The sequence below is a fragment of the Syzygium oleosum genome, unplaced genomic scaffold (genome assembly GCF_021117445.2).
Source record: "Syzygium oleosum isolate NSW1041296 unplaced genomic scaffold, Sole_v2.1 Sole_v2.22, whole genome shotgun sequence".
Taxonomy (NCBI): domain Eukaryota; kingdom Viridiplantae; phylum Streptophyta; class Magnoliopsida; order Myrtales; family Myrtaceae; genus Syzygium; species Syzygium oleosum.
Window position 1 is genome coordinate 4,218,856 of NW_026607506.1, and position 27,150 is coordinate 4,246,005.

At 38.1% G+C, this 27,150-nt stretch overlaps 1 protein-coding gene and 1 pseudogene across 1 annotated transcript; both read right to left on the reverse strand.

Moving 5' to 3' along the window:
• Window positions 1-3,093: 3,093 nt before the first annotated feature.
• Window positions 3,094-11,341, reverse strand: LOC115665021 (wall-associated receptor kinase 2-like). The gene is made up of 3 exons (XM_056321139.1): window positions 10,379-11,341; window positions 7,808-7,957; window positions 3,094-4,499 (listed from the first exon to the last, which is right to left on the reverse strand). The coding sequence occupies exons 1-3, from the start codon at window positions 11,244-11,246 to the stop codon at window positions 3,340-3,342; spliced, it is 2,178 nt and encodes a 725-aa protein (XP_056177114.1). The 5' UTR covers window positions 11,247-11,341; the 3' UTR covers window positions 3,094-3,339.
• Window positions 11,342-23,801: 12,460 nt separating this feature from the next.
• LOC115663293 (NAC domain-containing protein 2-like) lies at window positions 23,802-26,710 on the reverse strand (annotated as a pseudogene).
• Window positions 26,711-27,150: the final 440 nt, after the last annotated feature.

Below are 27,150 nucleotides of genomic sequence, written 5' to 3' on the forward strand. Positions count from 1 at the left end.
TCAATTTTAATTGATTTAAAAGAAATAATAGAAGTATGTCTATTTTTGTAATGAATTGAAAAATAATCGTTTATGTATACCTATCTATATTATATATTTAAAAATAATTGTTTATGACAAGGTTTTCAAAGAGTTTAGGAATGTAGGGATACCCATCTTATATTTGATTCTAATTTAAAATATAAATGCTACTAAAAGATTAGTTTTTTTTACTAAAAGATCAGTTGAAAATTACCATCACCATAAAAAAAAAAAATGTAACATGCTTTACAAGTAAATGACATGATAGATTTAACCATCATAGGAGGTAAAAAAGCATACATTTAGAGGATCTATTATATGATTACGTATGTCTCAACAATAAGTACATGAAATATAATAAGTGATGACTGGTAGTTACTATTGAAAAGTTGTATGGATACTTATTATAACAAAACTTCTGTCATACTTCATAAGTAAATTATAGTAACAAATCAATAAAAATCATATAACATGATAGTCCATATCAGATGATCCATGAAAAAATTATATATGATATGATTGACCATATTTGATGATTAAATGACAGAGGATTATTAAAAATTTACGTCATATTTACAAATAATTGAAAATCAACAAAAATAAACTTTAGCAAATTCAAAACCATCTTTACATGATGTATATAGAAAAAAAATATTTTTAATATATTACACAATATTCCCTATTTCATTAATAAATATGAATAAATGCATATTAATGATGACTCTTATGATTGAACGCATAGTTAGAGATAACTCTAATGAGATAAGTTTTAATTGTACTTTTTTATTTGTACAAGTATCGATAGAAAACTTGTCCATATCACAGGAAACTGATAGCACACATATTACAAATAAATGAATTTTATAAAAGCATAACAATAAAAAAAATTATCAATGATTTTGAAAAGGTTCTAAAAAAAAATATTTGCCAAGATATCGCTTCTCCCAAGAAAGATGAGATAAATAACTAAGATTTCATGTTGTTAATTTTCACCGCAGGTGTTGCGTCGCTTCGCCAAGAAATATTAGATAAATGGGTACGCATTTGTACTCATTGAAGAAAAAATAAGGCAATTTCAATGAACTTTGCAAAATGATCAATGCTATATTGTTCAAATTTTAGTGCATACAATAATTAACTTAGATTATCAATAAATGGAGAATAGATGCATAAAGTTGGGAATAAATAATTGTGGTTCTGCCATGTGGGATGGGACGCGTCCAAATGAACAATGACATGGCAACATCTGCCAATAATGATGCACCATGTGTATTATTTAGCCATATTGAAGGCTGATGCAGAAGATATATAAATTAGTTAAAATAAAATTGTCACTCTGTTCATATGGGAAGATTTTAGCATGTGCTATTAATTTTAAAAAATGATTTATAGTAAAATTGATTCCACATTGACTGTTGAAGATATTAGCTTGTGCCAATTAATTCATTTTTTTGACTGATTACAAACTCTAATAGTTAGTTATCACATTGATATTTCCTTTTAAAATTCAATTTTTCTTCAAAAGGTTAATAATTTGGTAAGTTTGTTGTTATTCCTTTTCTAGCTACGCTTTCACGATTTCCTTTAAATTGAAAGAGGGCAAAACATCAATATTTTTCAATGGAGGGGAGGGCCATATATTCCTTAATTTAGTGAATTTCTTTTTTTTTTTCAAATTCGCAAAATTTAATAAGGTTAGTTTCTCCTCTGCTTATAGCCTCATGTTTCATGATTACATGCATATTAAAATTTTTTTCTCGTCAGAATGACATCAAAAATTTCTTGGCCATTCAATTATTTTGTTGTAAAATTGTAAGAAGTCAGTATTAAAGGACAAAACCGGCAAAAACTTATAATTATCAGACGAGGAACCTTATTATTGTAATAATTATTTTCAATTAAATATCCTGTTTGGCGTCAAATTAATGACCCTGTAACTGAAATTGAACTGATTGTGCTTTTTTGTTTTTCCCTTAATTATTTCTATATAGCCCCTCTTGCGAGAAACTGCAATGCAAATTTCATCAACAATTGTTGCCTCCAAAATCAGATGTCAATTAATCAGCATGTCACCAAGAACCATTTCACAATTGTCGTGGAGAAAATTGTTCAAAAAGTCTTAAACATATTGCATTTTTGCCAATACAGTCCTAAACCTTTCAATTTTGCTAATTGAGTCATAAGCCTTTTTACTTTTTTCCAATTGAGTTCGTTTAGCCAGAATTGACCGGAAATTGCTAACGTGGCACGGCTGGCGTTGACGTGGACATTTTTAAATAATCTTTTAATAATCTTTTGGATTTTTATGATTTTTTTTTCTTTTTTTCCTTTTCTTTGTTTATTTTGGGTTTAGAGTTAGGGCTGACGATCGCCGGCCACAGGCGAGGGCTGGCGGACCTCGCCAATCGGCCACACCCCCCAACTTAATAAAGTTTCTTGCATTTACTTTTGTTTTTGTCTTTCATTTTCGGCGATTAAACTAATTTTAGCTTTCATTTATTAATTCGACTGTTAGTTATGTGTTCATATTTTAATTAGCAATTGTTATTCTTTTTCGCCAACATAATATTTCTCACTCATCACTCCATTCATAAAATAAAAGCCAAAATAAGTTATTCTCACTAATTTGTTCTCTTTAATTCTATTAATTTTGATTCGAGTTTTTACTTTTCTACAGGGTACTTTTGTTTTTCATTCTATTCATTAATAGTTCTAATTTCACTATCAGTAATGCCATGTTTTGGAGATTGGGAAAAACGGAGATGATGAAAATTTGAGTGGAAAAGCTTGAATATTTTAAATTTTTTGCGAGACAAAAAAGAGGAGGGAAAATTTAAAATTATACGTATTTTTGTCCAATTTCGTTCACCTAAGGGCTCCCGAATAGAGCCTTAGCGTGTGATCAAATTTAAAAAGAAAACGAGGGAGAATCCAAATTTTGGACGGAGAGGTCGCCGGATCAAATAACAACGAACCTCGTGATAAAGTTATTATCAAGTAAATTCCCTGATTCTCCTTTCTTGGATAATAACTTTTTGTTCTTATTCAAGTCAAGATATTGTAAAGAGACTATGAAAAAGAAGAAAAGATAAACGGGCAGAGAGATTATAATAATGTCGAAGGCCATATGTCAGCCTCCTATAAGTCTACTTCAACGCACAGCTTAACTAGCAAACATGCATCCGCACATAAGTAAGTCCAAAGCGAACGGCAAACATAACACAAATTCAAAAATGCACAATCAAACCCTAGAAGTCCTTACGGACAACTGATAGACATGTCACTATGGTGATAAAAGGATCAGATTCAGGCACACGCTTAATCCACTCCCAGACAGGAAAGACAGTTTGACATCCACCGTTCGCACGCCTCGCCACAAGCCGAAGTCTCGAAGGGGGGAGGTTTTTGTGCATCCCCTCCGTATCCGGTCTCTTCAATGTAGTCTTCGACTTCTTCAAATGCCGAGCCAAGGTGGATAGCAGCCAGTCGCCGAGCCACTTCCCTCATTGCCGGCCTGTTCGCGCGGCTTTGGTCCAAGCACTCCACTGCAATCTCAGCAACCATTTCTACCCTCTTCATCTCATCGTCACTAGCGCCCTCGAAGTCTACGAGATCGACGAGTGCGTTGCCCTTCACGGAAGAGATGAAACGGTGGATCATACTGATCGAATCCCCGGACTCAGTAAAAAGTTCCTTTCGCGTGAGCAACTCTGCAAGGATAACGCCAAAGCTGTATACATCACTCTTAGTTGTTAGTGTACCAGTGATTAAATATGCTGGATCGATGTAGCCCAACGAGTCTTGCTTTTGAGTGGCTACGATATGTCTATGCTTTGGTGAGAAGAGTACCGAAGTTCCAACATCAGATACTTTTGCCGAGTAGCTTTGATCTAAAAAGTTTTGATCCAGAAATATGTTTGCTGACTTGATGTTGCCATGAACGATAGGGGGTTTTATGCTGGAGTGCATATAATTGAGTGCAAGAGCAGCTTCGGCGGCTATTCTGAAACGGTCTCCCCATGATTTTAAGATGGTCGACTCATCCTGATGGATGTGTTCGAAGAGGGTGGTGCCATTCGGAATGTATTCATAAACCAGCAATGGTATTTTGGTCTCTAAGCAAATGCCTTTGAGCTTCACCACATTTTTGTGGCTTCTTTTCATCAGAAATTCAAGTTCACGCTGGTAATCCCCCTTTATTTGAGACTTGTGCGCATCTTTAGGCTTCCTGACCACGACTATGTCGTCCCCCACTATGTTCCCTTTATGGACGGAACCGAAATCGTCATCTCTGAGCTTGTTGCTATCATCATAGTTGTTGGTTGCTTCAGCTAGCTTGGCCTCCGGAAATATTTGAACTCCTTGTTGTTCCAAGATCTCTCCTCCATTTCGTCTGAAGTTGATCCGTCTGAGTTTCCACCTCATCGTGAGCGACATTGAAGCAGTAACAGTTACGCCGAAGACGGACACAGCCATCACTGCCAAAGAATATATGTTACCAGATTAATGAATCAAGTACGTAATCCTTATACGATCCACATACTTCATTAAAAGAAATCAATTTCAAATAGACAAACCCATTTAACTTCTTTTTACATAATCCCCATATCTATCACTATCGATTTGGAGGGTTAGTAATATAACAAGTAATCAATAGGATCAATTCTTACCAAAGTCTTCTATCACTCCTCCAAATGTCTTTCTTGGTTATAATGAAGACGGTTTGTAATAAAACAAAAGAGAATAAGAAAGCATTCACCTCACATTGTTTTAGCTCTTTCCATTTACAAATGGTATGAAAACTCAGTGGAACTAATTATGCACGTTATAATAATAATTATTAAATGTTTTTTTGTTCATCTTATTGGAGGAAACTCTAACCGATGAGGTTACGAAGATATATTAATATGTACACACACCCAAAATTCGCACATGGATAATGTGTATCATTTATAACCCACCAATCAAAAACATGATTGAGAGTGATTTTTCTTAACCAGAGATGAAAAGCATTTATTTTTTACAAATTTATTATTTTTCTAAGACTAGTTTTAATTAGGGATGGGCACGGGGCTAGAGGGAGCGGCATTGCCATAGCATTAATTTTTTCCTCAAAAAGAACTAATCCACTAATTAGATGACCATTTGGCATTTTTTTTTTATATTTTTATCATTTTTATTAGAAAGAAGGGCCTCATGGGTGGGTCCTAATAAAAAAAAGGAGTGGCATCATGGGTTGCTTTTGAGGAGTCCAAATAAGTCCCAACCTTTACGCGTTAGTTAACGTGATGAAGTGCCTGGAAAACACTTGTACCGCATTGCTTGCCACTTTCCGACCTTTGCATCTTCTATAAAAAAAGCAAGACTGATAAGGCGAAGAGATTGTTCTTGGGGTTTCATTATGATTATTTCATTTTTTGTAACAATTATTACAAATAAAATGAAAATAAATATTTGTATTTTTTCTTCAAATAGTACACGGGATGGATTCGCCAAGTGGGGCAGCGCTAATACTAGCCCCGCCCTGCCCGCCTCACCCCGCCTATTGTCTCGCCTCGTGCCTTACGGGCCATTTTTTGTGAGGAATTTTCCCCATTCGAGGTGGTGTCCTACGGGGCACAGATTCCCCGCGCCCCACGCCCATCCTTAATTATAACCCGCATGCTTTTTACATGTAGATCCAATCCTTTTTTGCAGGTATTATCATCCAAAATTTTGACATTTAAATATATATTTCCTAATGTAAATTTCTAATTTCATTAGCTTTAGATATGTAAAATCAGAAGATATATTTTATAACCTGAGAAAAACTAAGGCCCTGTTTGGTTCAGCATTCAAATACTGCTTTGGGGCTCTAAAGGCCTTTGGGCAAATGCAAACTTGTTTGGCAATTTTTTTTGCAAGCTTTGAGGAGATGCAATTGCATCTCCAAAGCTCCCTAAGGGCCTTTGGCTGAATGCACCTCATGAGGTCCCTTGGGGAAATTGCATTTTCGGAATGCAATTGGCACTATTCATCCGTCACTGTTCATCGTGCCCAAGGAACCACACCGGAGGCCGCTGAGGGGTCCGGCGACCGCCGCCTGGGGGTCGGCCGACCTCTGGCGACCACCGCCTGGGGGTCGCCCGACCTCAGGCGGTGCTCGGGTCGCGCAACCCGGATTTGGGTTGCGCGACCCGAGCACCGCCCGAGTCAGCGCCCAGCGGCGATCGCCGGGTCAGCGACCCCAGGCGCGGTCGCCGGAGGTCGCCCGACCCAGTGGCGATCGCCTGACCCCGGCGACCACCGCCTAGGTCGCCGCCTCGAGGCGGCACTCGGGTTGCGACCCGGATCACGGGTCGCGCGACCCGAGCGCCGCGTGAGCTCTGGGCGACCCAGGCGGCCGTCGCCGGGGTCGGGCGACCCCCAGGCGGTGGTCGCTGGAGGTCGGCCGACCTCAGGCGAGGCTAGTCGGCGGCCAGATCTGGCCGCCGGAGGTTGGCCGGCGGCCGTTTTGGCCTGCCGGACAGTCGCCGGCGGTGGCTGGTTCAGGCCAAAATTTTTTTTTTTTAAATATTAGCAAAAGTCCTTTACAAAATTAAGATTTTACCAAACGGTATTTAGACCAAAGTTGTTTTCAAATGTGATTTTAAAAGACACGTTACCAAACACTACTTGCATTTCGAAAAACCCTTTTAACTCAAAGGTATTTGCATTTTGCCAAATGCATTCCCCCAAAGCCGAACCAAATAGGCCCTAAGACACCCACCACAAAATCTCAATCAAAACGTGGATTTTTACACCGTGCTCCGTCAGCATAACCTCATGATTACATAGGCAGCGCACTAGGATCTGCCACGAGTCCAAAAGCTTCACTTCTGTTCGCTCTCAAAAACACTATTTGTCTGTTTGTGCTCTTTTTCTTTCTTTCTTTATCTTTTCTGTCACTCTCTTCTAACAGATGATTGATTGAAGACCTGATGAACCAATCACTGGAGATACCTAAAGGGAACAATTTTTACCCAAATCTAAACGCAACCAAGAACAAATACGATTTATAGTTGAGTTTCATGAATTATGGTAACCCAACTGAGCTTCATCAATCTTGAAGTTCATCCTTATTCGCTAGTTCATCAAGCAATGGCGTTTGGCCTTTTATGTCTATCTAGTGCTCAAGACCCCCTATTACTTCAGCAATTCACAAAAGAAACGGGAAATTCCCAATTTTAACACCATTTTCTATCATCGATCAGACTCAGAGTCACTAAGCTCTTCTCGTGCTGCTCTTTGGCTAATGTTTTCAAAGTTTAAGATAAACGAAGTTCAACCGCCCTGCCTCCTTCAACTATCACCTTGGTCTGCCATTGCTTAATTCCTTTCTCCTTTTTCTTTTTCCTTTTCCTAGTTCAAATTACTTTCGCCAGGAATTTTTAGGGGGTTTTTTCCTCTTGAAGTCTGCAGGTCTAGTTGTTCTTTTCGGCTCAAGATTTGTAGTGTTTGGTTAGAGGAGGAATTTTCATTTAGATCTGCAGTGTATCCTCCCACGAATGTAGTTTCAAAGTAGAAGCTTAAGATAAACGGAAGAAAAAGGCGAGAAGGGAGGTAAAAGAAAAGACAAAAGAAAGATGTAAACGGCGTTAGCCAGTGACTGAATAGGAACAAGGGGTAGCATTTGGATCACTGCTTTTGTATACCAGGGATTACACAGGCTAAGTACGTTATAATAATCCTTAAAACAAATACGTCAAACCTACTGCAAAATCAAGAACAAATCAATAGAATAATGAGGGGAAATACATGGAATTACCTCCAAAACCTATGCCCGAAGGAGAAGCTTGGCAACGTTCTTTACCCTTGCCCCTCTTTCCAGGTCGGCAATGGCATGTGTAGTTCCCAGGCGTATTCCTGCACTTTCCATGACATGGGTATTTTTGAGGTTCCTTGCACTCATCGATGTCTACATCACGCAAAAGATAAATGGAACCGTTATCTGGGTTAACGGCAAAAACAAATCGAACAAGTCAGTGCAGAAAATAATTAATCGAATAGTGCTTATTCCATTCTGGTTTCGATTATAGCACCATGACGGGTGTCCACTATCTCTTAAGATATCTCATCTCTTCTTTCTCTCCTCTTAGTTTCTCTCCGTGTTGAGTCCGAGTTCAACAATGGCCTTGTTCTTTGCCATCAACGGAGATCGATGCTGCCTTGAACTTTTGCAATGGTGCATGAATCCTATGTTGCAAGTGCAAGGCGATGTTTTGTTGTTGCCATATTAGATATGGTCGTTGAAGACGATGACTGAGCCTAGGAAGGAGGACATTGATCTTGACATGCATACATACACTTATTAATATGAGCCACTATTTTATGAGTGAGGTGGATGTACGAATATGCATATGTATCACTAAATACGATCGGGTCGTCAGATTTGTCCATTTAGATGCATTTTAGTATGCGTACCGTGTTCAATAAATACGTACAGGCCCCAAGGGGAAGGGGGACATTGATCTTGACATTGCAGCACGAGGGTAGAGTTGCTAGAAATGATGTTGACCATGATGTTGACAGGGTGGTGGCGACAACCTTGACTTATTTTGTTAGACAAAAAGTAGGAACCTCAAGACAAATAATTTCTCTCTATCTGAATTTATCTGGATTTGAGCAGATCCTTAAGGCTATGTTTGATTGTCAGGATAAAATTCAGGATATGATAAAATTTTGTGTTTGGTATCTACTTAAGATAGGATAAAATTGGATATAGGATGGATATGGCCCGGATAAAATTTTCTCATGGAGGAGGTGGGATAAAGATGAATAAAATTTCTAATATCCATAATATAAAAGTTATTTTTCTCGAATAACAAACTTGTTAAATTAATAAATTTAATTTTAATTTTAATATAAAAAATTCAAAATAAAAAATAACAATGATTTCATTTTTATTTATTCTTATTTTTATTTATATATTCAAATTTCTTTCTATCTTATGATATAAATTTCATATATATAAATAAGTACATTTAGTATTTATATTTATTATATATTTTAGGTATATTAGTATAGTTTACTCTTTAATAAAATTTTATTAGAGAATGATGATAGAAGGGAAAAAGAGAAATAAAAAAGAGAGGAAAAAATAATAAAAAATAAGCAAATAAAAATAAAGTATGTAAGAGTGTTGTGAAAGATTTTTATTATCTCCGTTTGCGTAATTTTTAGGTTTATTTACACTAACATGACGTTTATAGCAGATAATGGATATGGTAAGATGTGAAAATATTCGATTTTATTATTGTGATTCACCAAACAGTAAATAGGACATAATAAATCCATTAGATTTCATAGCCCATCCTATCTAGTCCTATTCTAACTAGAAATCAAAATCACTAAATGCAGCCTAAAAGACTCAAGGAGGGAGGGGGAAGAAACTCCCCGATATGGTGAAGGGATCTCTCCATAAATTCGATCGGATCTATCACAATTATTGATCATGTGATTTACGTAATCAAAGCCAGACATAGACCTAAGTCCTGACAAAATTCCTCGAACTTTATATAGACCTCTCATTAAAATTATACCAATGAGAAAACACACTTTTCTCTCCTTTCTCATTGTCACCGACGTCGCAGCCATCATGACCATGGCATTGCCATCCCCACCATCGATAAGCCACGACCTTGTCGTATCCTCATTGGGTCTCCTCCGTTAATGGAAATGACTAGCAAGCAAATCTCATTTCCTTCGTTGCGGACGAAATGGTACCAACGACTTGTCACCGTCTATGTTAAAATATTTAAATAATAAATTATATTTTTATTTAATAATTTAAATTTTTAGAATAGTTAGTTATGGTCCTATACAATCTCACATTATATAAAAGTGGGAAAGTGTTAAATATTTAAATAATAAATCTCGCTTTAATCTAATAACTTAAACTTTTAGAACAATTTGATTATGGTCCCACAAATTCTCTTAGCCTAGATGAGGTCCAAGCCAGACTTATGAAGGAAGAGTGATAGAAAGAGAGAGAGAGAGCCGTCATCTTTGTCAGTTTAGAGAGAGAGAGAGAGAGAGAGAGAGAGAGAGGTGGCTGTGATGGTCCGACGCCGTGTGAAGGCTGACGGCGGGCTCGCCTAAGGTGGTGGGCGGATGACGATGGCAGCGGCAATGGCGCGAGGTGCAAGCCGGAGAGTGGCCGAAGAGGTTGAGGAGAGAGAGAAATCAAATGGCGGCTAATTAAATAGATAAAACTAGATGGAATCAGTAGTATGTAGATACAATACTTCTCTATCATGGTGATTAATTAATTAATTAATTATCCACACAATTCATTCAGAGCGCGACAATTTATGAGTAGTCGTATGTGTTAAATTACCTTTACACCCTTCGAAGGGACTATAGGGATTCCCATAGTACCCAGGCTTGCAAACGCAACGGTACCCCGTTCCATTCCCGAAGTCCTTACAATCTGTGTTTTTACCACAGGCATAGCTCCGCTGCTTAGTGGCGTCTAGGCAATTCACGTCCGGTTCGACCATCCAGTCCAGAACGAGGTCCTCGCCCTTGCCCACGTCCTCGAACCGCGGGAGAGTCCGGCCCGAGACATTGAACGACCTGTTGTCCGCCACGAAGGCCAGTGCGCAGTAGTTGCTCCGCCAGGCCGACTCTTTCTGGTCGAGGGGGGAGATGCTAATGTTGAGCCACTGGAGCCCCTTTGGGATGGATGCTTGACAGCAACCTCGACCGGAGCAAGTGGTCTCCTTGGCCAAGTCGACGTTTTCGCTGCAGTAGGAGATGCACCCGCTCCCGAACTTCCCTTGCTTGTCGGTCACAGTCGTCATGGTGTCGCAGCCGAGGACGGTGAGCTTGTTCTGGGTGTCCGAAAATCTGTACCGAGGATTTGTAGATAGATCGATGATCAGAGGATTGCTATTGTTTGCCGGCTGGCCATTCTGATCGTAGCACTGGTATACTTCGGGGAGGCTGACGACCATGGTCGAGTCCCCGACCGAGATTTTGCGTATAGTAAGATTCCCCCACTGGAGTTGAATAACGCTCCCTTCGGTGTTGGTGCAATCGAGCAAAAAATCTGAGGACCTCGCACAATTGGTTTCGAGCCCGAACGGAAAAGGTACGGGCACGGCACCACACTGGTGTTCGCAGTTTCCGGGCACAGGGGGAGCGCCGCCTTGTCGCAACCACCAGGCTACGGCCACCATCAGAAGCCAATGCACTACCTTCATTTCGAAAAAACTCTCTCGAACTCAACTCTCACGTATTTTTTTTCCGTTTTGGGACCTTTGTTCTTCTGTCCTTGTTTACAGGGTGGGAGCCGTTCTCGCCCGCCCATTATATTCACATCGACGAATTGGTCAAATTAAGTACAATAATGGAGGGACGGAAGAAGGGCAAATCGTGTCAATAGAACAAATTGGAGGGACCCGATTGTATAGATCGAGAAATGCAAGACAGAATTAAAAAAAAAAAAACGATATACAAAGGTCCTACACATAAAGGGTAATGCGCCCTTAGTCCTTGTCCTACTGAAAAGGATGGTCACAGCATATGAAAATGAATACATGATTGTGATGTTGAGGCTACTTAGGAAACTTTGCTCCACCTGGTATCTAAGAAGAAACCGGCGTACATAGTATCGAGAGATTCTAAATGCGTAAAGAACTCCTACTAAAACTTTTTCACTAAGTGATGTGACAAGTTTTAATTGAGTGTTCAAATAAGCGACATCTATTATTTGAATGTCCGGCTTGTTAGAAGCCAAAAGGAAATTGCCACATTATATATTATAAAAATTCAGCCACAAGTTCCACCATAGAAGAATGGCCAATCGGCTTGAAAGGTTAATCAAACTCATGGCGACCCTAAAATGGCCCTAATGTTATGATGGGATTTAAACATTTTACTAGAGTTATGTTTAAGATGGTCTTACAATTCTAAACTCGTACAAAAGGAAAATAGCAAAGAAAATTTTTGTATAGTTCTTTTTTATGGCCATCAAGGGTATAAGATCGCACATAAAACAAATGTATACAAGACCAAAAACTCAAATAGAACTTTTGATCAATATTCACTTTACGGTTTCTCAGGACGTAAGATTTTAAGTTCAATCGGAAGATTGATAAAAGGATTTCTTTATGAATATAGCACTACTCTTATAGAAGTAGTAAAGACGAAGTAAAATGAACATTAGGAATTTTCACCATTTGGGATGAGGCTTACTTCCTAGTAATTTTAGAACTCTTGAGCCATACTAGTCACATGTTTGAAATTGCCCATATGCTTCTCGACCTCGGGAAATCTTAATACGTTTCTTGCGTAGGTTCAATTGTACCATGACATAGAATTATCCCGGTTGTACTCTCGCTATATATTGGTGAGCCGATGATAATGGGCTTACCCAAATTAGGAGTAGCTCAAACGGAACAAAACGATATGCGTGTGGAACTCTTATGGTAATTCTCTAAGGTAATCACCAATTGTGGTTGCCCTTTCCTCCCATTTTTACCTATCAAATTATATTATCATAGTAATGCTATTGTGATGTACAATAATAAATTTATTTGCATAATTAACCTTGCAAGATGAGAAATGCTATACCGGAAAAAATGTAGAGTAATTATAGGACATACAGTCGGCATAAACAAAATTTCGCACAAGTAGGCGCATACACCAGTGACTTGAAAGAGTGTATGGTTATCATCCTCAAATTAAGGATGAACGAGGCTGCTTATGTAAAACTTCATTTATACTGGTGGTGTATGATCTATTTTTCCAACAAAGATATAGTGAGGTATGCTTGCTAGATGATGTAGTATGTAATTGCTGGATAATTAAATGAAGGCACACTTTGTTGGGTTTCATGCTTTCAGTAATTAATTGACCACAAGAACGTATGATGCCACATTATTTTGTGATGTAATTTGTGATAAATAAATTGTTGACATATTTTTTAATGGCTTAGATTTTTTTTTTGAGTTTACCAGTCTCTCCAAACACAATGACTTGAATTTTGACACACCCTCTCAATTTTCTCGTCTGTTATTCCAATCTCAATTTTCTCTTGTCTGTTATTCCAATTTTCCTCGTATTCCGTCAATCTTTCTACTCATTAATTATCTAAGAAAATAATCACGTGTCAACCACCTATAAAATTGCTTGTATGGAGAAACTTTTGTAGTTGTGGTGTACACAGATGGAGAGAAGACGGCTTAGACATTGCCCTAAATAAACATATGAAATCTTACTAATGAGTTTTTAAGCGTAATGGTGAAGTATACTCTATGGAAAAGGATTTGATTTATAAATATTAATTACAGCTATTACCATAAAATTAAGTGTCTAAAATTATCAATATATATCTTTTTTTGTTTGATTACTTAATAAGTGTCATAAGAGTGACCCCTTCTTAACATGTGAAAGTTTATATAATTGTATCGCATGCTAATGTGATCTAAATCTCTTAGACTATTAGTAAATACTATGTGTAGTAATTAAGATCACTTACAAGAGAAAACCCATCTCAGGCAGTGAACAGAGCAACGATTTTATTTTAATTTTGATTGAATCATCTTAGATGAAACGGTAATTGACTTGCCATCACAACCCCGAAAACCTCGAGCCCAGTTCAAAATAAGATATTACTTTTTTTTTTTACCTCAATACAAATAATCCGGACTATATGACTTAAACAAATATGACAAATGCAAGCAATTCGTCTATTCACACGCATCTAGTAAAGTTATATTTATAGGGAAGCTGACGAGATTATTCCAAACGTGAAACGTTGCAACGGAATCTATCATTTGCAAATTAATCGTTTAATCATTCGGTCAATGATTCGAGGTTTTAAAACAAGACGATACCACCAGGATGGAAAGTTGTCCAACAAATTATTTTGGTCATCGAGTCCTCTTTCGGGCAGTCATTTTTTATATTATCCATTGCGCATCTCAATCGAGACCAAACTGAAGCAACGTGTTTCACGACGAGAGTGAAACATAGAAAGCCACCTTTGAGGAGACCTTTTCCTTTCCAGTTGGCCTGACCCTGCTGCACCCAAAACATCAACAACATGCTCCGCGTGTAGATGAGCTCGGTAGATCTCCAACGTCGATTTATGTGGGCTCCACGTGAGACTGACGCCATCTGACTGCTGATATTCATTGGGATTTTGTACATCCGGTTCATGCAAGTGTGGCCGAGATGCGCACTAAAGCCTCCGGGCCCGACGCCTGGTGAGAGCATGGTGCCTCGTACGGGAAACTTGTCACGGGGCACGAAGACTTATATTTTACAAGTCTTTCGAAGAACACGACAAAGGGCAATGTAAAGCATGACTTCATTATTATTGTGTCATAGGATCCAAAATAGCATCTCTCTTAACCTCTGACCACCTAATTTATGGGTGAGAAATTAAATGTTATTTCAATTTCGAGATAACTATGTTCTCTAGCAAAATTACTTACGAAACGCGTTTCTTTATCGACAAAGTTTTGTCATGCACCTAGGATGATGGATCAGATTCATCATAGGTGTTAATAATGTAGACTGCGCAAGTGAGTTCCGCATGATTAATGGCTGCAATTGTATTGGGTCGATGGACCAAGTAAGAGACCTTTTATTTACCGTAATTTTTTAGTTGGAAAATTGCCGAAATTTAAAAGTTATGAGGCAATGAACCTAGGAGTCACATCCTTTTGTATGCAATATTTCAAGGTTTAGTGATTAATATGGTTAGGACTGCTTGTAAGATGGAATACTCTCCCTTTTTCCAGGAATTTTCTTGTCAATATCATGGATCGGTCGCATACTGATATGATGTAACAAGTCAATCTCAAAATCCATGTCATATGAATTCTAGTCAACTTTGTGTTTGAGTTTTGAACGATTAATTCCACCTTGTAATGGAAAGGATTTGATTTGTAAATAGTAATTAAACATATAACAATAAAAATTAGTATTAAAAATTGTTAATATATATACTCTTTGGTTACTTAACAAGTATCATGAGGTGACACCTTCTTAATATCTAAAAATTCATATAGTTGTAGGGCATGACGGTGCAATCTAAACTTTCTAAACTATTAGTGGTACTATGTATGGTAATTAAGATTACTAATAGGAGAAGGCCCTACTTAACTACTTAGGTGAGGAATAGAATAACGGTTGTATTTTAATTTTGATTAATAAACTCATCTTATTTAAAAGGGTAATTCACTTGCTATCACAACCCAAAAAATCTTGACACCTAATCCAAAACAAGCTATTAGCTTATTATTATTTTTTTTTTTACATTTCAAAGTATTCAAACTATTCGACTTAAACAAATGTCATGAACGCAAGCAATTCGTATATTCACATGCATCTAGTATAGCTCCTCCATAGTGTGGTTGTCGAGACTTACTTTGAATGTGAGACGTTGTGACGAAATTCATCGCATACAAATTAAATGCTTAATCACTCAATCAATAATTCGAGATTATAAAACAAATTTGACTGAAAGTTATCACTAAATTTTTTTGATCATAGAGTCCTTTCGAGCAATGAGTTTTTCTATTAAATGCGATGTACGTTACGGCCCTCTCTCTTGACCAAACTAAAGTAACATGTGTCATGTGTTACACACAAAAATTATATATAGAAAAGTACCTTGGATTTTAGCGGGGGAGACCTTTACCTCTTTATGCTGGCTTCGGTCCCAGCTGACCTGGCCCTGGACCCAAGAAAAAAATAATAATAACATTCTCCGCACGTAAATGAGCCTAGCCAATCATCGACGTTGATTTACGTGAGCCCCATACAAGACCGACCTCATTTAACGGTTGAAATTCACCGGGATCTTGCGCACCCAGTTCATGCAAGTGCGGTTGGATCCGCACTAAAACCCACCGGGCCCGATGCCTGGCGACGGCGACATGAGAACTTTCTCCGGTGCAAGAAGACTTACAAGTCGTCTCGAAGTCTTCTAAGAACAAAGACAAACATGCCAGAGAAAAAAGCCGATGTCGTGGGGTTCGGTGTTATCCATCCGGAGGATGACCTTTCTCAATGACGACACGTGGGGTACACGAGATGGTCGTCAGTCGACCATTCTTTATTGCCATGGACGACCAGGAGGAGCACAGGGTTTCCACAGACTCTGTTTCTCAGTCCTCCTCAACTTAAACATAGGGGATTCTGCTGGTGATCTCTCGTTCTCCGAGCAAGATGATGAATTATAATAGCAGCGGAACCCAAAAGAAGATACTGATGTTTTTCGCAATTCCGCGGATTTGCATTCCGATTTTAGATTTTAGTATTTTCATTTCAATGAGGTCCTAACATCGTCACCTGATTTAATTATACTACTTTTATATGTTTTAAGTCTGTATGAATACTGAGAAAATGTTGAATTCATATAGTATAGATGTATGCCTATGCTAGAAGAAAGTATTAATCATTATCTCTGTGGAGAATTACTTTTTTCACTCAGGGAACTATTATTTTCTAAGAGAAGTCGCTTTTTACATCTCGGATCACAGAGATAATGACGTTCTAATGTTTAGAAAAAGTAGTCCTCCTATATGTACGCTCTCCGTGTTGTCTAGACATGTACCCATAACCATGTTTACGGTCATATAAAGATGTATTAAAATCATAAAAAAAAATCTTGCAATAATCTCAAGAATTTTCTAATAATATATTGCCGTAATTGGTTGAATAAGATTAGCATCCAAAAAGCACATTTGCAATTGTAGTTTCAAACAAATATAACAGTAGTCGCCTTGTAGTTGTGTGTTGGATATGCTGATTTTGACAATCAATCAAACGCAAATATAAACAAAAAGGCAGCCGACTTGCCGTAAGAGTAATAATTAGCAACGCATATGATAATAATAATATAGGTTAATATCACGAAAAATCCAAAATTAATAATTTGTGATAAATTTTGACAAAAAAAAATCATAAACTGGTACAACTGTGAAAAATTTACTATCCTTTAGGCTGTGTTCGTTTGCGAAAAAATATTTTTTCGAAAAATATTTTCCGCTTTTTCTGGTGTTCGGGGGCGGAAAATATTTTCCGTGGGAAAACATTTTCCTTCCCCACCCCCAAATCCTTCATTGTTTTGAGGAAAATGAAGGCAAAATTGCCAATGGGAGGGAAAATGTTTTCCGTGGGAGAGGAAGTTGATCGCCGGTCACCGCCGTTGGCTGCCGCCCGCCTGCCACCCGCTGCCCACCGCTTGCTGCCGGTCGCCGGCCGCCCGCCGGTCGCCGGGCCGCCGCCGCCGCCGCTGCTGCTGCGGCCGCCGCGCCGGTCGCCGGCGAAAAATATTTTCCGAAACTTTTTCATATTGGTCGCCGAACACCGGAAAATTATGTTCCGGGAAAATATTTTTCAGGAAAATGACTTCCGGGAAAATATTTTCTAAAAGAAGAATATTTTTCGCCAAACGAACGGAGCCTTAGTTCTGTTAAATTTGGCAGTTGACGGATGTACTAGTTTGAGGTTTTACCCTCTGTTTGTCATAGGTGTACTGATTTGTGATTTTTCGTGATATTAATCTAATTTAACAAAAATTAATGGACGGTAAATTTGTCACAAATGTAAAATTTTGGGGTTTTTGGTGATTAAAAAATTAATTTGTAGTAAATTTATAACAAATCTACCAATTTAAGGTTTTTCGCGGTATTAACCCAAATAATTTTCATCATAAAATATGACTTACATAAAAATCGGCCATTAACTGACATGGTTTTTCATGTGCCAACAGATGAATATAGCTGCCAGAGTCCCTTGTACGTGTTTTTATCCTCAGATTGTTCTCTGGCTTGACAGTGTAACTATTGGATCATAACTTTTTTTACAATGTTCAATCAAGCTCGTAATGTTTTTTTTTTTTTTTGGGACTGGGTCCTTTAAGTATATGTGTGTTTTTTTTTTACTTGTATTGGGCAATATATTTCAAAAAATTGACGAAAGTGCTGATAACATGGCATTAAGTTGCAGTTTATTGCCATACTTTGCGGTAGCAGTTAAGAAAAACGAAAACGACCCATTGATTTTTTGGTCTTCATCGTTTACCAGCCATACCTGATTTCAACCAAATAATATTAGAAGAATCAAAGTAGAATTTCTATCACTATTGCTCTTGATTTTAGCTCTCTAAAGAGGAGCAACTTTCTGTGCTCCTATAGCTTTAAACAAAGATATATAATCAGTGCCAGTCCTTGTCCAACCATCACATGCAACTGACAGAAGCAGCGCTGGATTCCAAATCGTGGGCCTAAAAGACGTCCATTGTCCCCCTCTCTTTACTAAAGAATCCTTGACAAGACTTTGACATGAAAAGCACAGCAACGACTTGCATGGCCAACTCTTATCTATATGATTCCAGCTTCAATAATTGGTAAATCCAAATTTTGAGGTTAGCTTTTATTAGGAGCCTGATTCACGATGTCATGTTGCGATCGGTCATAGGAATTTCCAAACTGAGTTTAAAATGATTAAAATCGTGTACAGAGACCTTTTTCTTTTCAATCCTCTACCCATGAAATAAATCGGTTTCAATAAATTGATTATATATACGACCTCAACATCGTATTTAGATCTGTGTACAAACTATTATTTTGATTCACGGTAGATAGAATTAAAAGACAAAGATAGATCAGTTGATAAACGCTAATGATTCAATTTGCTCGGTGTCAATGCACTAATCCTAACCCCAATAACTATATGGGAGATCTAAAGTAGCAATCATATGGACATGAGACTTTCTACAAGCTGTCTCTGTCTATTAAAATATCAACCATTTTCGAATGAAGTTCCATGAAAAAGCTGTGCTGTGATGGTGTGCCTCTCGAAGGGTTACCACATGGTATGTCGTTTTTCCAAAGCAGCTTTTTTGAAAATCCCACCAACGTGTTGATTGAGGTAAGAACACAAGATATGCATGATGGACCTATGTTTTTTTGAATTATTCTGTGATCTTATTTTGTAATTTCAAGCTTTCTATTCAAGGCGATCTCTCGCAAACTTATGTTATTTTCAAATTATGAGTCATGTGGACTCTGAAATTCTGAACAACTACAAAAAATTGATTCATTTGAAGTGTTTGATATTTTTGATATCTAACACTTCTTGCAGGGATAATTTTTTTAAATGAATGCTCAAAACTATGCTTCTCTTGCTTTTGATGAGTATGATAAATTGTCTATTCGAAGTTAGAAACTTTTTTGTGCTTAAAGTCGATACGTTCAAAATGCTCAAAGATTTTACATGATAAATTTAACTGTAATTCACTAATTCCACCAAATAATGGTCAAGATAAACTAATTTGATGAATGATATGGTATTACTTGAGAATGCTAAATGAGACGTGACAAGATGACAACAGGCAAACCCTATCTTATATATAGCTTCCTGTTTATACATTATGGGATGAGTATAAAAATTTCATCTCCTCAAGGTAAAGAGTTTTCTCGCGAAAGGTACACAGACCAAAATGATGAGAAGCATTTCACTTCTTTTGCCTAAACAGAGTAGGTAGACCATTGTTTAACCCTCTTTGAGCTTGAATACTGGAAGAATTTCTCTCAAATTAACCCTGTTAAGAACTACCCCACACTGGGATAGAACGGAGGTAAAAGTGTTACTACAAGGTGAGCAAAATGGAATGAACTTTCTTGCCCTCACTTGAATCAATTTTCGAATGTCTTTATTGCAGATGAACTTCAATGAAAATTTAAGTGTCCTAAGGTGTTTAAGAGCATTTGTTTCTCTATCACACACACTTTTATCCCTTGCATAGTTGCATAGTCCAATTGAGCCTACAAATTCATTTCTAAGAACCACTTGCTGATCATTCTCATACGGGGGCAAGGCGGATGACTTGTCACCATGGAACGGCATGACCGGAGTGTCGCATGAAGATAAAGATCCCAAGAGTCCCAAGCATTCTCTATTATTGTTATTATTATAGGACCCAAAGTAGGAACTCTCTCTTATCCTTTAACCGCGTAATTTATGGGGAAATGATTAATGTTATTCCAATCTATCAATGGGATAACTGTGTTCTCTAGGGAAAACTTCCTGCAAAACGTGATTCTTTACTTTTGACCAACAAAAACAAACATGATTCTTTACCAGAATTTGTTTTTCATGCACATAGGACCACCGGATCATATCTGTCATAGCCATTGATCTTGCATACCGCACAAATGAGTCCCACATGATCAATGGCTGTAATTGCATTGGATCGATGGATCGAGTCTAGACAAGAGATTCTTTTTTTACTGTAACGTACTTTCAATGGTCATAGTTTGTTGTAGTTGGAAAATTGCTTCTATTTAAAAGTCCAGAGGCAATGAACTTACGAGTCATGTCTTTTTGTATGTAATATTTCGGTAGTTGGCAATTAATATGGTTAGGACCGCCTATAAGATGGATTCCTCTCCCTTTCTAGAGTTTTCTAGTTAATATTATGGATTGGTCGCATACTAATATGATGCAATAAGTCAATCACAATGTCCACGTGATACAAAATTCTAGTAAACCTTGCGTTTGAGTTTTGAAAATTAACGCCACATTGTTATGAAAAAGGATTTGATTTGTAAATAATTAATTACCCATAAAATGATATAAATCAGTCATATACTTTTTGGTTACTTAATAAGTATCATGAGGTGACACCTGCTTAATATCTGTAAATTTATATAATTGTAGCGCATGAAGGTGCAATCTAAATCTCTAAACTATTAGTGGTACTCTGTGCAATAAGGAAGATCACTTATAGGAGGCGGTGAATAGAATAATAATTGTATTTTAAATTTGATTAAAATCATCCTATTTTACAAGGGTAATTGATCTGCTTTCACCACCCCAAGAATCTTGACACGTAGTCCAAAATAAGTTATTAGCATTTTTTTTATAGTATAAAGTATCCGGACCGTTCGACTTATACAAATGTCACGAACACACAATTCACTTGTTCACGAGCATCTTGTAAAGCTCTTCTATAGTGTGGCTGGCGAGACTTATCCTAAATATGAGACGTCGTGATGGAATTTATCGCAGACAAATTGGATGTTTGATCATTCGGTCAATAGTTCGAGATCGTAAGACAAGATGATTTGACTGGAAGTTATCACCAAATGGTTTTGATCATAGAGGCCTTTCGAACCATCATGTCATACATTAGATGCAAAAACCAGTGCGCCCCTCTCTCTTAACCAAACTAAAGTAAAATGTGTTACACCAGAAAAATTAAATATAGAAAAGCACCTTGAATTAACGGGTTAATTCCAAAAAAAAGCACCAACTTTAGGTCGAGGGACAATTCTAGCCCGAACTTTTTTTTGTTCCATAAAAAAACACCAACTTTAGGTCGAGGGAGAATTCTAGCCCGAACTTTTTTTTGTCCCATAAAAAAGCACCAACTTTAGATCGAGGGACAATTCTGGCCCGAATTTTTTTTTGTCTCGTAAAAAAGCACCAACTTTCATTTAAATCCCAAATTTGGCCTCCCATTGACTTTCTGTCTGAAGTTACCCTTGTTTGAGAAAAAAAGTTATGGTGGTGAGCCTGGCGAATCTCTTCCATGGCGTCTGTCGACGGGCGGTGGTCTACAGCTTCAAATTACGACAAAACGACGAAGTTTGGCCAGAAAGATTCAATCTAGAGATATTTTTGACTTGCCAGTGAAGTGAAGGAGACGAACAGTTTCACCGTTATTCTTCAAGCTGTGGTTCAGAGAATAAGACAATGAATAATGCTTTAAATCCAGTCAGCAAGTCACGTGGATTTATTGCTAAGGTGGAATAGTCAAGTTGGAAAATCAATGGTTTTAAGTCAATAAGGGCCAGATTTGGGATTTAAGTGAAAGTTGGTGCTTTTTTACGAGACAAAAAAAAGTTCGAGCCAGAATTGTCTCTCGACCTAAAGTTGGTACTTTTTTACGGGACAAAAAAAAGTTCGGGCCAGAATTGTCCCTCGACCTAAAGTTGATGCTTTTTTATGGAACAAAAAAAAATTTGGGCCAAAATTATCCCTCGACCTAAAGTTGGTGCTTTTTTTTGGAATTAACCCTTGAATTAACCGATGGGAAGACCTTTATCTTTTTGTTCTGGCTTCGGACCCAGTTGGCCCGGCCCTGGACCCAAGAAAAAAAAAGTAATATCATGCTTTGCACGTGAACGAGCCCAGTCGATCTCCGACGTTGATTTATGCGAGACCCATACAAGACCGACCTCATCTAACGGTTGAAATTTATCTGGATCTTGTGCACCCTGTTCATACATGTGCGGCTTGGGATCCGCACTAAAGCCACCGGGCCCAACGCCTGGTGACCAACAGGGGCGACTTGGTGCATGAAGACTTCCGAGTCGTCTCGAAGTCTTTCGGAGAACAAAGACGACAAGCCACAGTAAAAAAGCATACAGACGAGACATTTCTCAATGACGAAATGTGTATTACGCGAATTGAGGACGTCACTCGGGAGATTTCACAATGACGAAATGTGTTATCACGCGAGATGGCCATCGCTCGGTCCATTGTCTATGGCCATCGAGGAGCACAGTAGGAGTACAGGGGTTTTCCATTTTGTTCGAATTTTGTGCTGGGTAAGCTGATGATGACTATCAATCAAGGGCAAATTATAAATAAAAAAAAGCAGCCGATATGCTGTAAGAGTTATAATTGGCAACGCATATGACAATGGTAATTTTCATCATAAAATATGCTCGACTTACATAGAAATCGGCTATTAAGGACGCGGATGATAACCGTTTTGTTCATTTATTGTTCCATTTTTCTGTTTACTAGAATAGGTTTGAAACAGAAATCTGTTTAGTAACGCAATTTCATTTATCTATTTTCGGGACAAATTTTTAGCTCAAAAATAAGTTTGGAATAGAAATGAGAAGTGGAAATTTTTTATTTTTCTATTTTTGGAACAGAAACGAAATAAAAACTCTTCTCATTATTCGTCCATTGCCCGCCCGCCCATTGTTTGCCGACCCTCGCCTCTCGGCGGCCACCGCCTCCCGTTGCTTGCCGCCCTCCGTCTGCCCGCCCACCGCCCAGAAATTTTGAGGCCTATCAAACGAACTTTTTGTGTCGTTATCAAACACGTTTTTTTACTCAAAAACTCATTCAAGGAATAAAAATAAAAAAACTATTTCTGGCTAGAAATTGCTCCCGGGAACAAGATGGTTATCATTCACGCCCTATAGTATTAGCCGTTGCCCGCCACATATCATGAGTCCGCATTGCCACAGCATTGTACCCGGAGTTCATCATCGAATATAAGATTTACAAGCCGACATACATGAGTGAGTTACGATCCATTGATAGTTCAAAGTTTTTGTGCCTGCTGCTAATTGAAAAGGTTGTACTATGATTATTCATGTAAACAGAGGCCATTCGGTGCCACTACAGAGAGTCTACAATTAATATAAACATCATCATCTGGGCGTTTTGCTGATTTTGATTCGGAGCTGTTCGAGAAAACTTAACCTGAACATAACGAACATCCCATCTATCGTCAAAGTCATAATAGTTTGCATCATCCGAAGGAGCAGAAAATAGTGAGAATTACAATTAAGAACGTGATGTTCATCAATTCTCCTAATAGCTAGCTAGCTAGATACAATGGCTAAAGTCCAGAAACTCATCAGGCCAATCAGCTGGAACTCCTTCCGGGTGCGATTCAACGAGATCGTTCCTTGCATGAAGAGCTCGAGCGCGTTGCTTGACGACTGTATGAAAGAGGTACTGGACAGACGGATCTATTTCCGTATTCATTGACTGATGCGCCCATTTACAGTCAACCCATTGTGCGGCCGTGCTGGTCGTAGGAAGCAGATCGGCAATTGGGCCGCCGAAAGCCCGGCAAGCCGCGTTGCAGGTATCTCCTTGCATGTTCGCTGCCACTGGAGGAAGACGATTGGTGTTTCCGTTGCTGCGAAAGCCTGGGAATCAGCGGCGTAGAAGATGTCGTCTTGCACAGCCACTGCCGCTGTCGTCGTAGGATTGAGGCACGCAGTGCCGCCAAAGGCCAGGGAACCGAAACCACAAGTATCTTGTTGCACTGTCGTAGTGGTTGTAGGAAGCGAATTGACATAATTTGCATCGCAGCAGATATATTGTGGAACGGTCCACGTCACAATCGGAGTCACGGTCGGAGGTGGATCAGGGACAGCGTCTTCGTTGATCGCTGGGGAAGCAGCCGGTCGAGCTTGAGTGGCGGCCGGAGTTGAGAGTGGCAATGCCGTGGAAGGATCGTCGATGGCATTTGCGTGATCGTAGCGAAGTGGGCGTGCCGCCTTCTTTGCTCGTCGATTCTCTTCCTCAAGTTGCACGCGGCCGTGCAGATTACGGCACCCGTTTTTGTTTACTTTCTCGGCGTATTTGTTTCTGATTACGCATAGGACACACTCTGTTTCCAGCATGATATTTAAACAAAATGAATAAACATTTCCCTCTAAAAAGAGATCATAATCAATAAAAATGCGTGTATGAACGATATGATAGGAAGAATGGGCCCGAGCAATGTACATGCAACTTATAGTGAGGGCAAAATCAGACACTTTCTTGATCAACCAAGTTACAACAATAATGATTGTTCGTGGCTTTTTACAATTAGATGATTAAGCGAAGAATTCCTTTTTATACCCTAATCACTTTGTGGACGGATCATAAACCCAATTATATCATCGATCAAACCCTAACTAATGCATGAAAGTTGGATCAAAATAGTTAGAATTCATAAAAAGCACCAATTTAGATATATTATTAGGACACTTAACTCGTGATACCTATTTGGTGTTTATGAGTCGGGCGGGTCATGTCAATTTAAAATTATAGAATTAAGTAAATCGATCTAAATATGATCTATTAAATAATTGTGTTAGAAAATTCAATCCGAGCATGACCTATTTATTGAATAGGTATTAGAACATGCGATATAACTCTTTTTTTTTTTGAAATATAACTCATTAAATGGGTCAAATCAGGTAAACAAAATTCAATTGTTGCGAAAAAAAAACCTCAATGAGATGTTTGAAATGAAATTTAACTTTTATGACTCATTTCACGAGATTGATGTGCTTGATAAGTTAATAGTATTCTAAACACATTCAAATAATTTTTTAGACAAAAATCAATTAATTCACGAATTTTATACTTACTTAATTCAGAGAATACAATTTTAAGAAGAAATTTGTATGTAATGTCTCTATTCACTTATATTACCGTCATTATTACTAAGAAGTATAAAAATATAGCTAATTTAATTTAAATTGGTCAATTTCCCCTTATATTATAGAAAAATTGTATTAATGAGTGTCCATTGAACACTTATTAATCATTATTAATGAGAAGAAATTTTTGGTTTTCGATAAAATTAATTACAGGAGAAATTCTATTTATTTACTCTGAGCCTCAAGACACACTTGAAGAGAGCCTATTCGATATTTTTTCACCACCATCTATTTATTAAAAAGAAACATAATTGTACATGGGAAGATCTTCTGAAACCTGATATAACTGTTTTATCATCATGAGGAAAATCTCACTCCCTCCTGAATTAGTCCTCCTAATATTTAATCAAAATAAATTATCCTTTCCCTCTGATTAAAGAAGAAAGAGAAAGAAATTAAACAACTAAAATCCGTATGTCAAACGTATGATAGAATAATTATGCCATATATGTACATGCAACCCAAAACTGAGTTATGCTAAAAGCAGTACTATCTTGATCGACCAATTCACAATGAGAATGGTAGGTTTTGTACAATTAATCTATTGATCAAAGAATTCCGTTTATAATTTTTTTTATATTATTGATCAAACCCTAACTTTTTTTTTTGGTTTGCCTTACTCTAACTCTCAATTCACTCTCAGACTTTTGCCCTACCTCTTTGTAGAGTGTGGGAGTCGAAACCCACGTCTAAAACTAAACGTCCCCGCCCCTAACCTTTCGAGAAGGTGGGGAATCGAACTCCCCTCCTCTCCCTTTCTAAGTAAGAAAGGTGGCAACTGGGTCAAACCTCAGTGGTTGATCAAACCCTAACGAATGCTTTAAAATTGGATCAAAATAGTTAGGATCCATAAAGAGTACCAAACTTACTAAGCATCATTTGTTTCTAAATCAACAAAATTAAAATTGTCAAAGGCTGACCCAGATCAGATATCAAGTTTAAGACAGTGACAATTTATATTGATAAAAGTATGAAGAAAAATATACCAACCAAACGAGTACTTCCAGTAGTTGATAACCCAAGAGGAAAGTGACACTTACATTGTGTGGATGCGTTGAGTACTCATACATGATCCAGTGCCCATTCTTGGCCTTGTCGGCCTTTGCACTCAAGCTGGCTTTCGGATTGAAAGTAAAGAGTTTCTTGTAGCCAACTAGCTTACCTCGCGAATCCCTGATTTCGTGAGTCTGTTCGCCCTTCTAAGTACTTGAGCCAACAGTCCTATCCACTCTAGATTTGTTTTTCTTCTTCAACACGGTAAAATCGTAGAACTTCTCGTCCGTATCCTTGCCGAAGATCTTCCAGGGATCCCCGCTGCTGTACGCGTCGCAATTGCGGACGACATTCGGGTCGGGAAGCAGTTCTTGACTCAGCCTCCGCAACAAGTAATGAAAAAAGAGGTGTTCGTTGGTGGGTCGAAAGCAAAACCCGGGATGCCTAATCGCCATTGTAATGAACTCAAAAGCGATGACAGAATCTCTCCTTCTTCCTCTCTGTTTTTTTGTTGTTTTCGAATGAGAGGTGTTTGCTCTCGTGTGCTTTTATAAACGTGGACCGATTATTTTGTAGTGAAGGCCACGGGATTAATGTACACAGGTAGGAGATCTCACTCCCATATTTGATGGAGTATTTCTCTTGAATCTTGATAATTCTTGAATAAACTGTATTGCGTGGCATGAGATTATTGGAGGACGTAATAACTAAGACAAATCAAGCTGTTACTATTGATTTTGCAATAGGATAATCCTTGTAATTAACCATTAGAATTCATTATGTGATTTGCTTATATCCAACTGGCACACAAGTAGTTGAATTACATTCTTGTTCACCTAACTGGTTCGGACGATCTTCTGTAATGCCCGCATGAAAAAGCGTAGAACACATACAC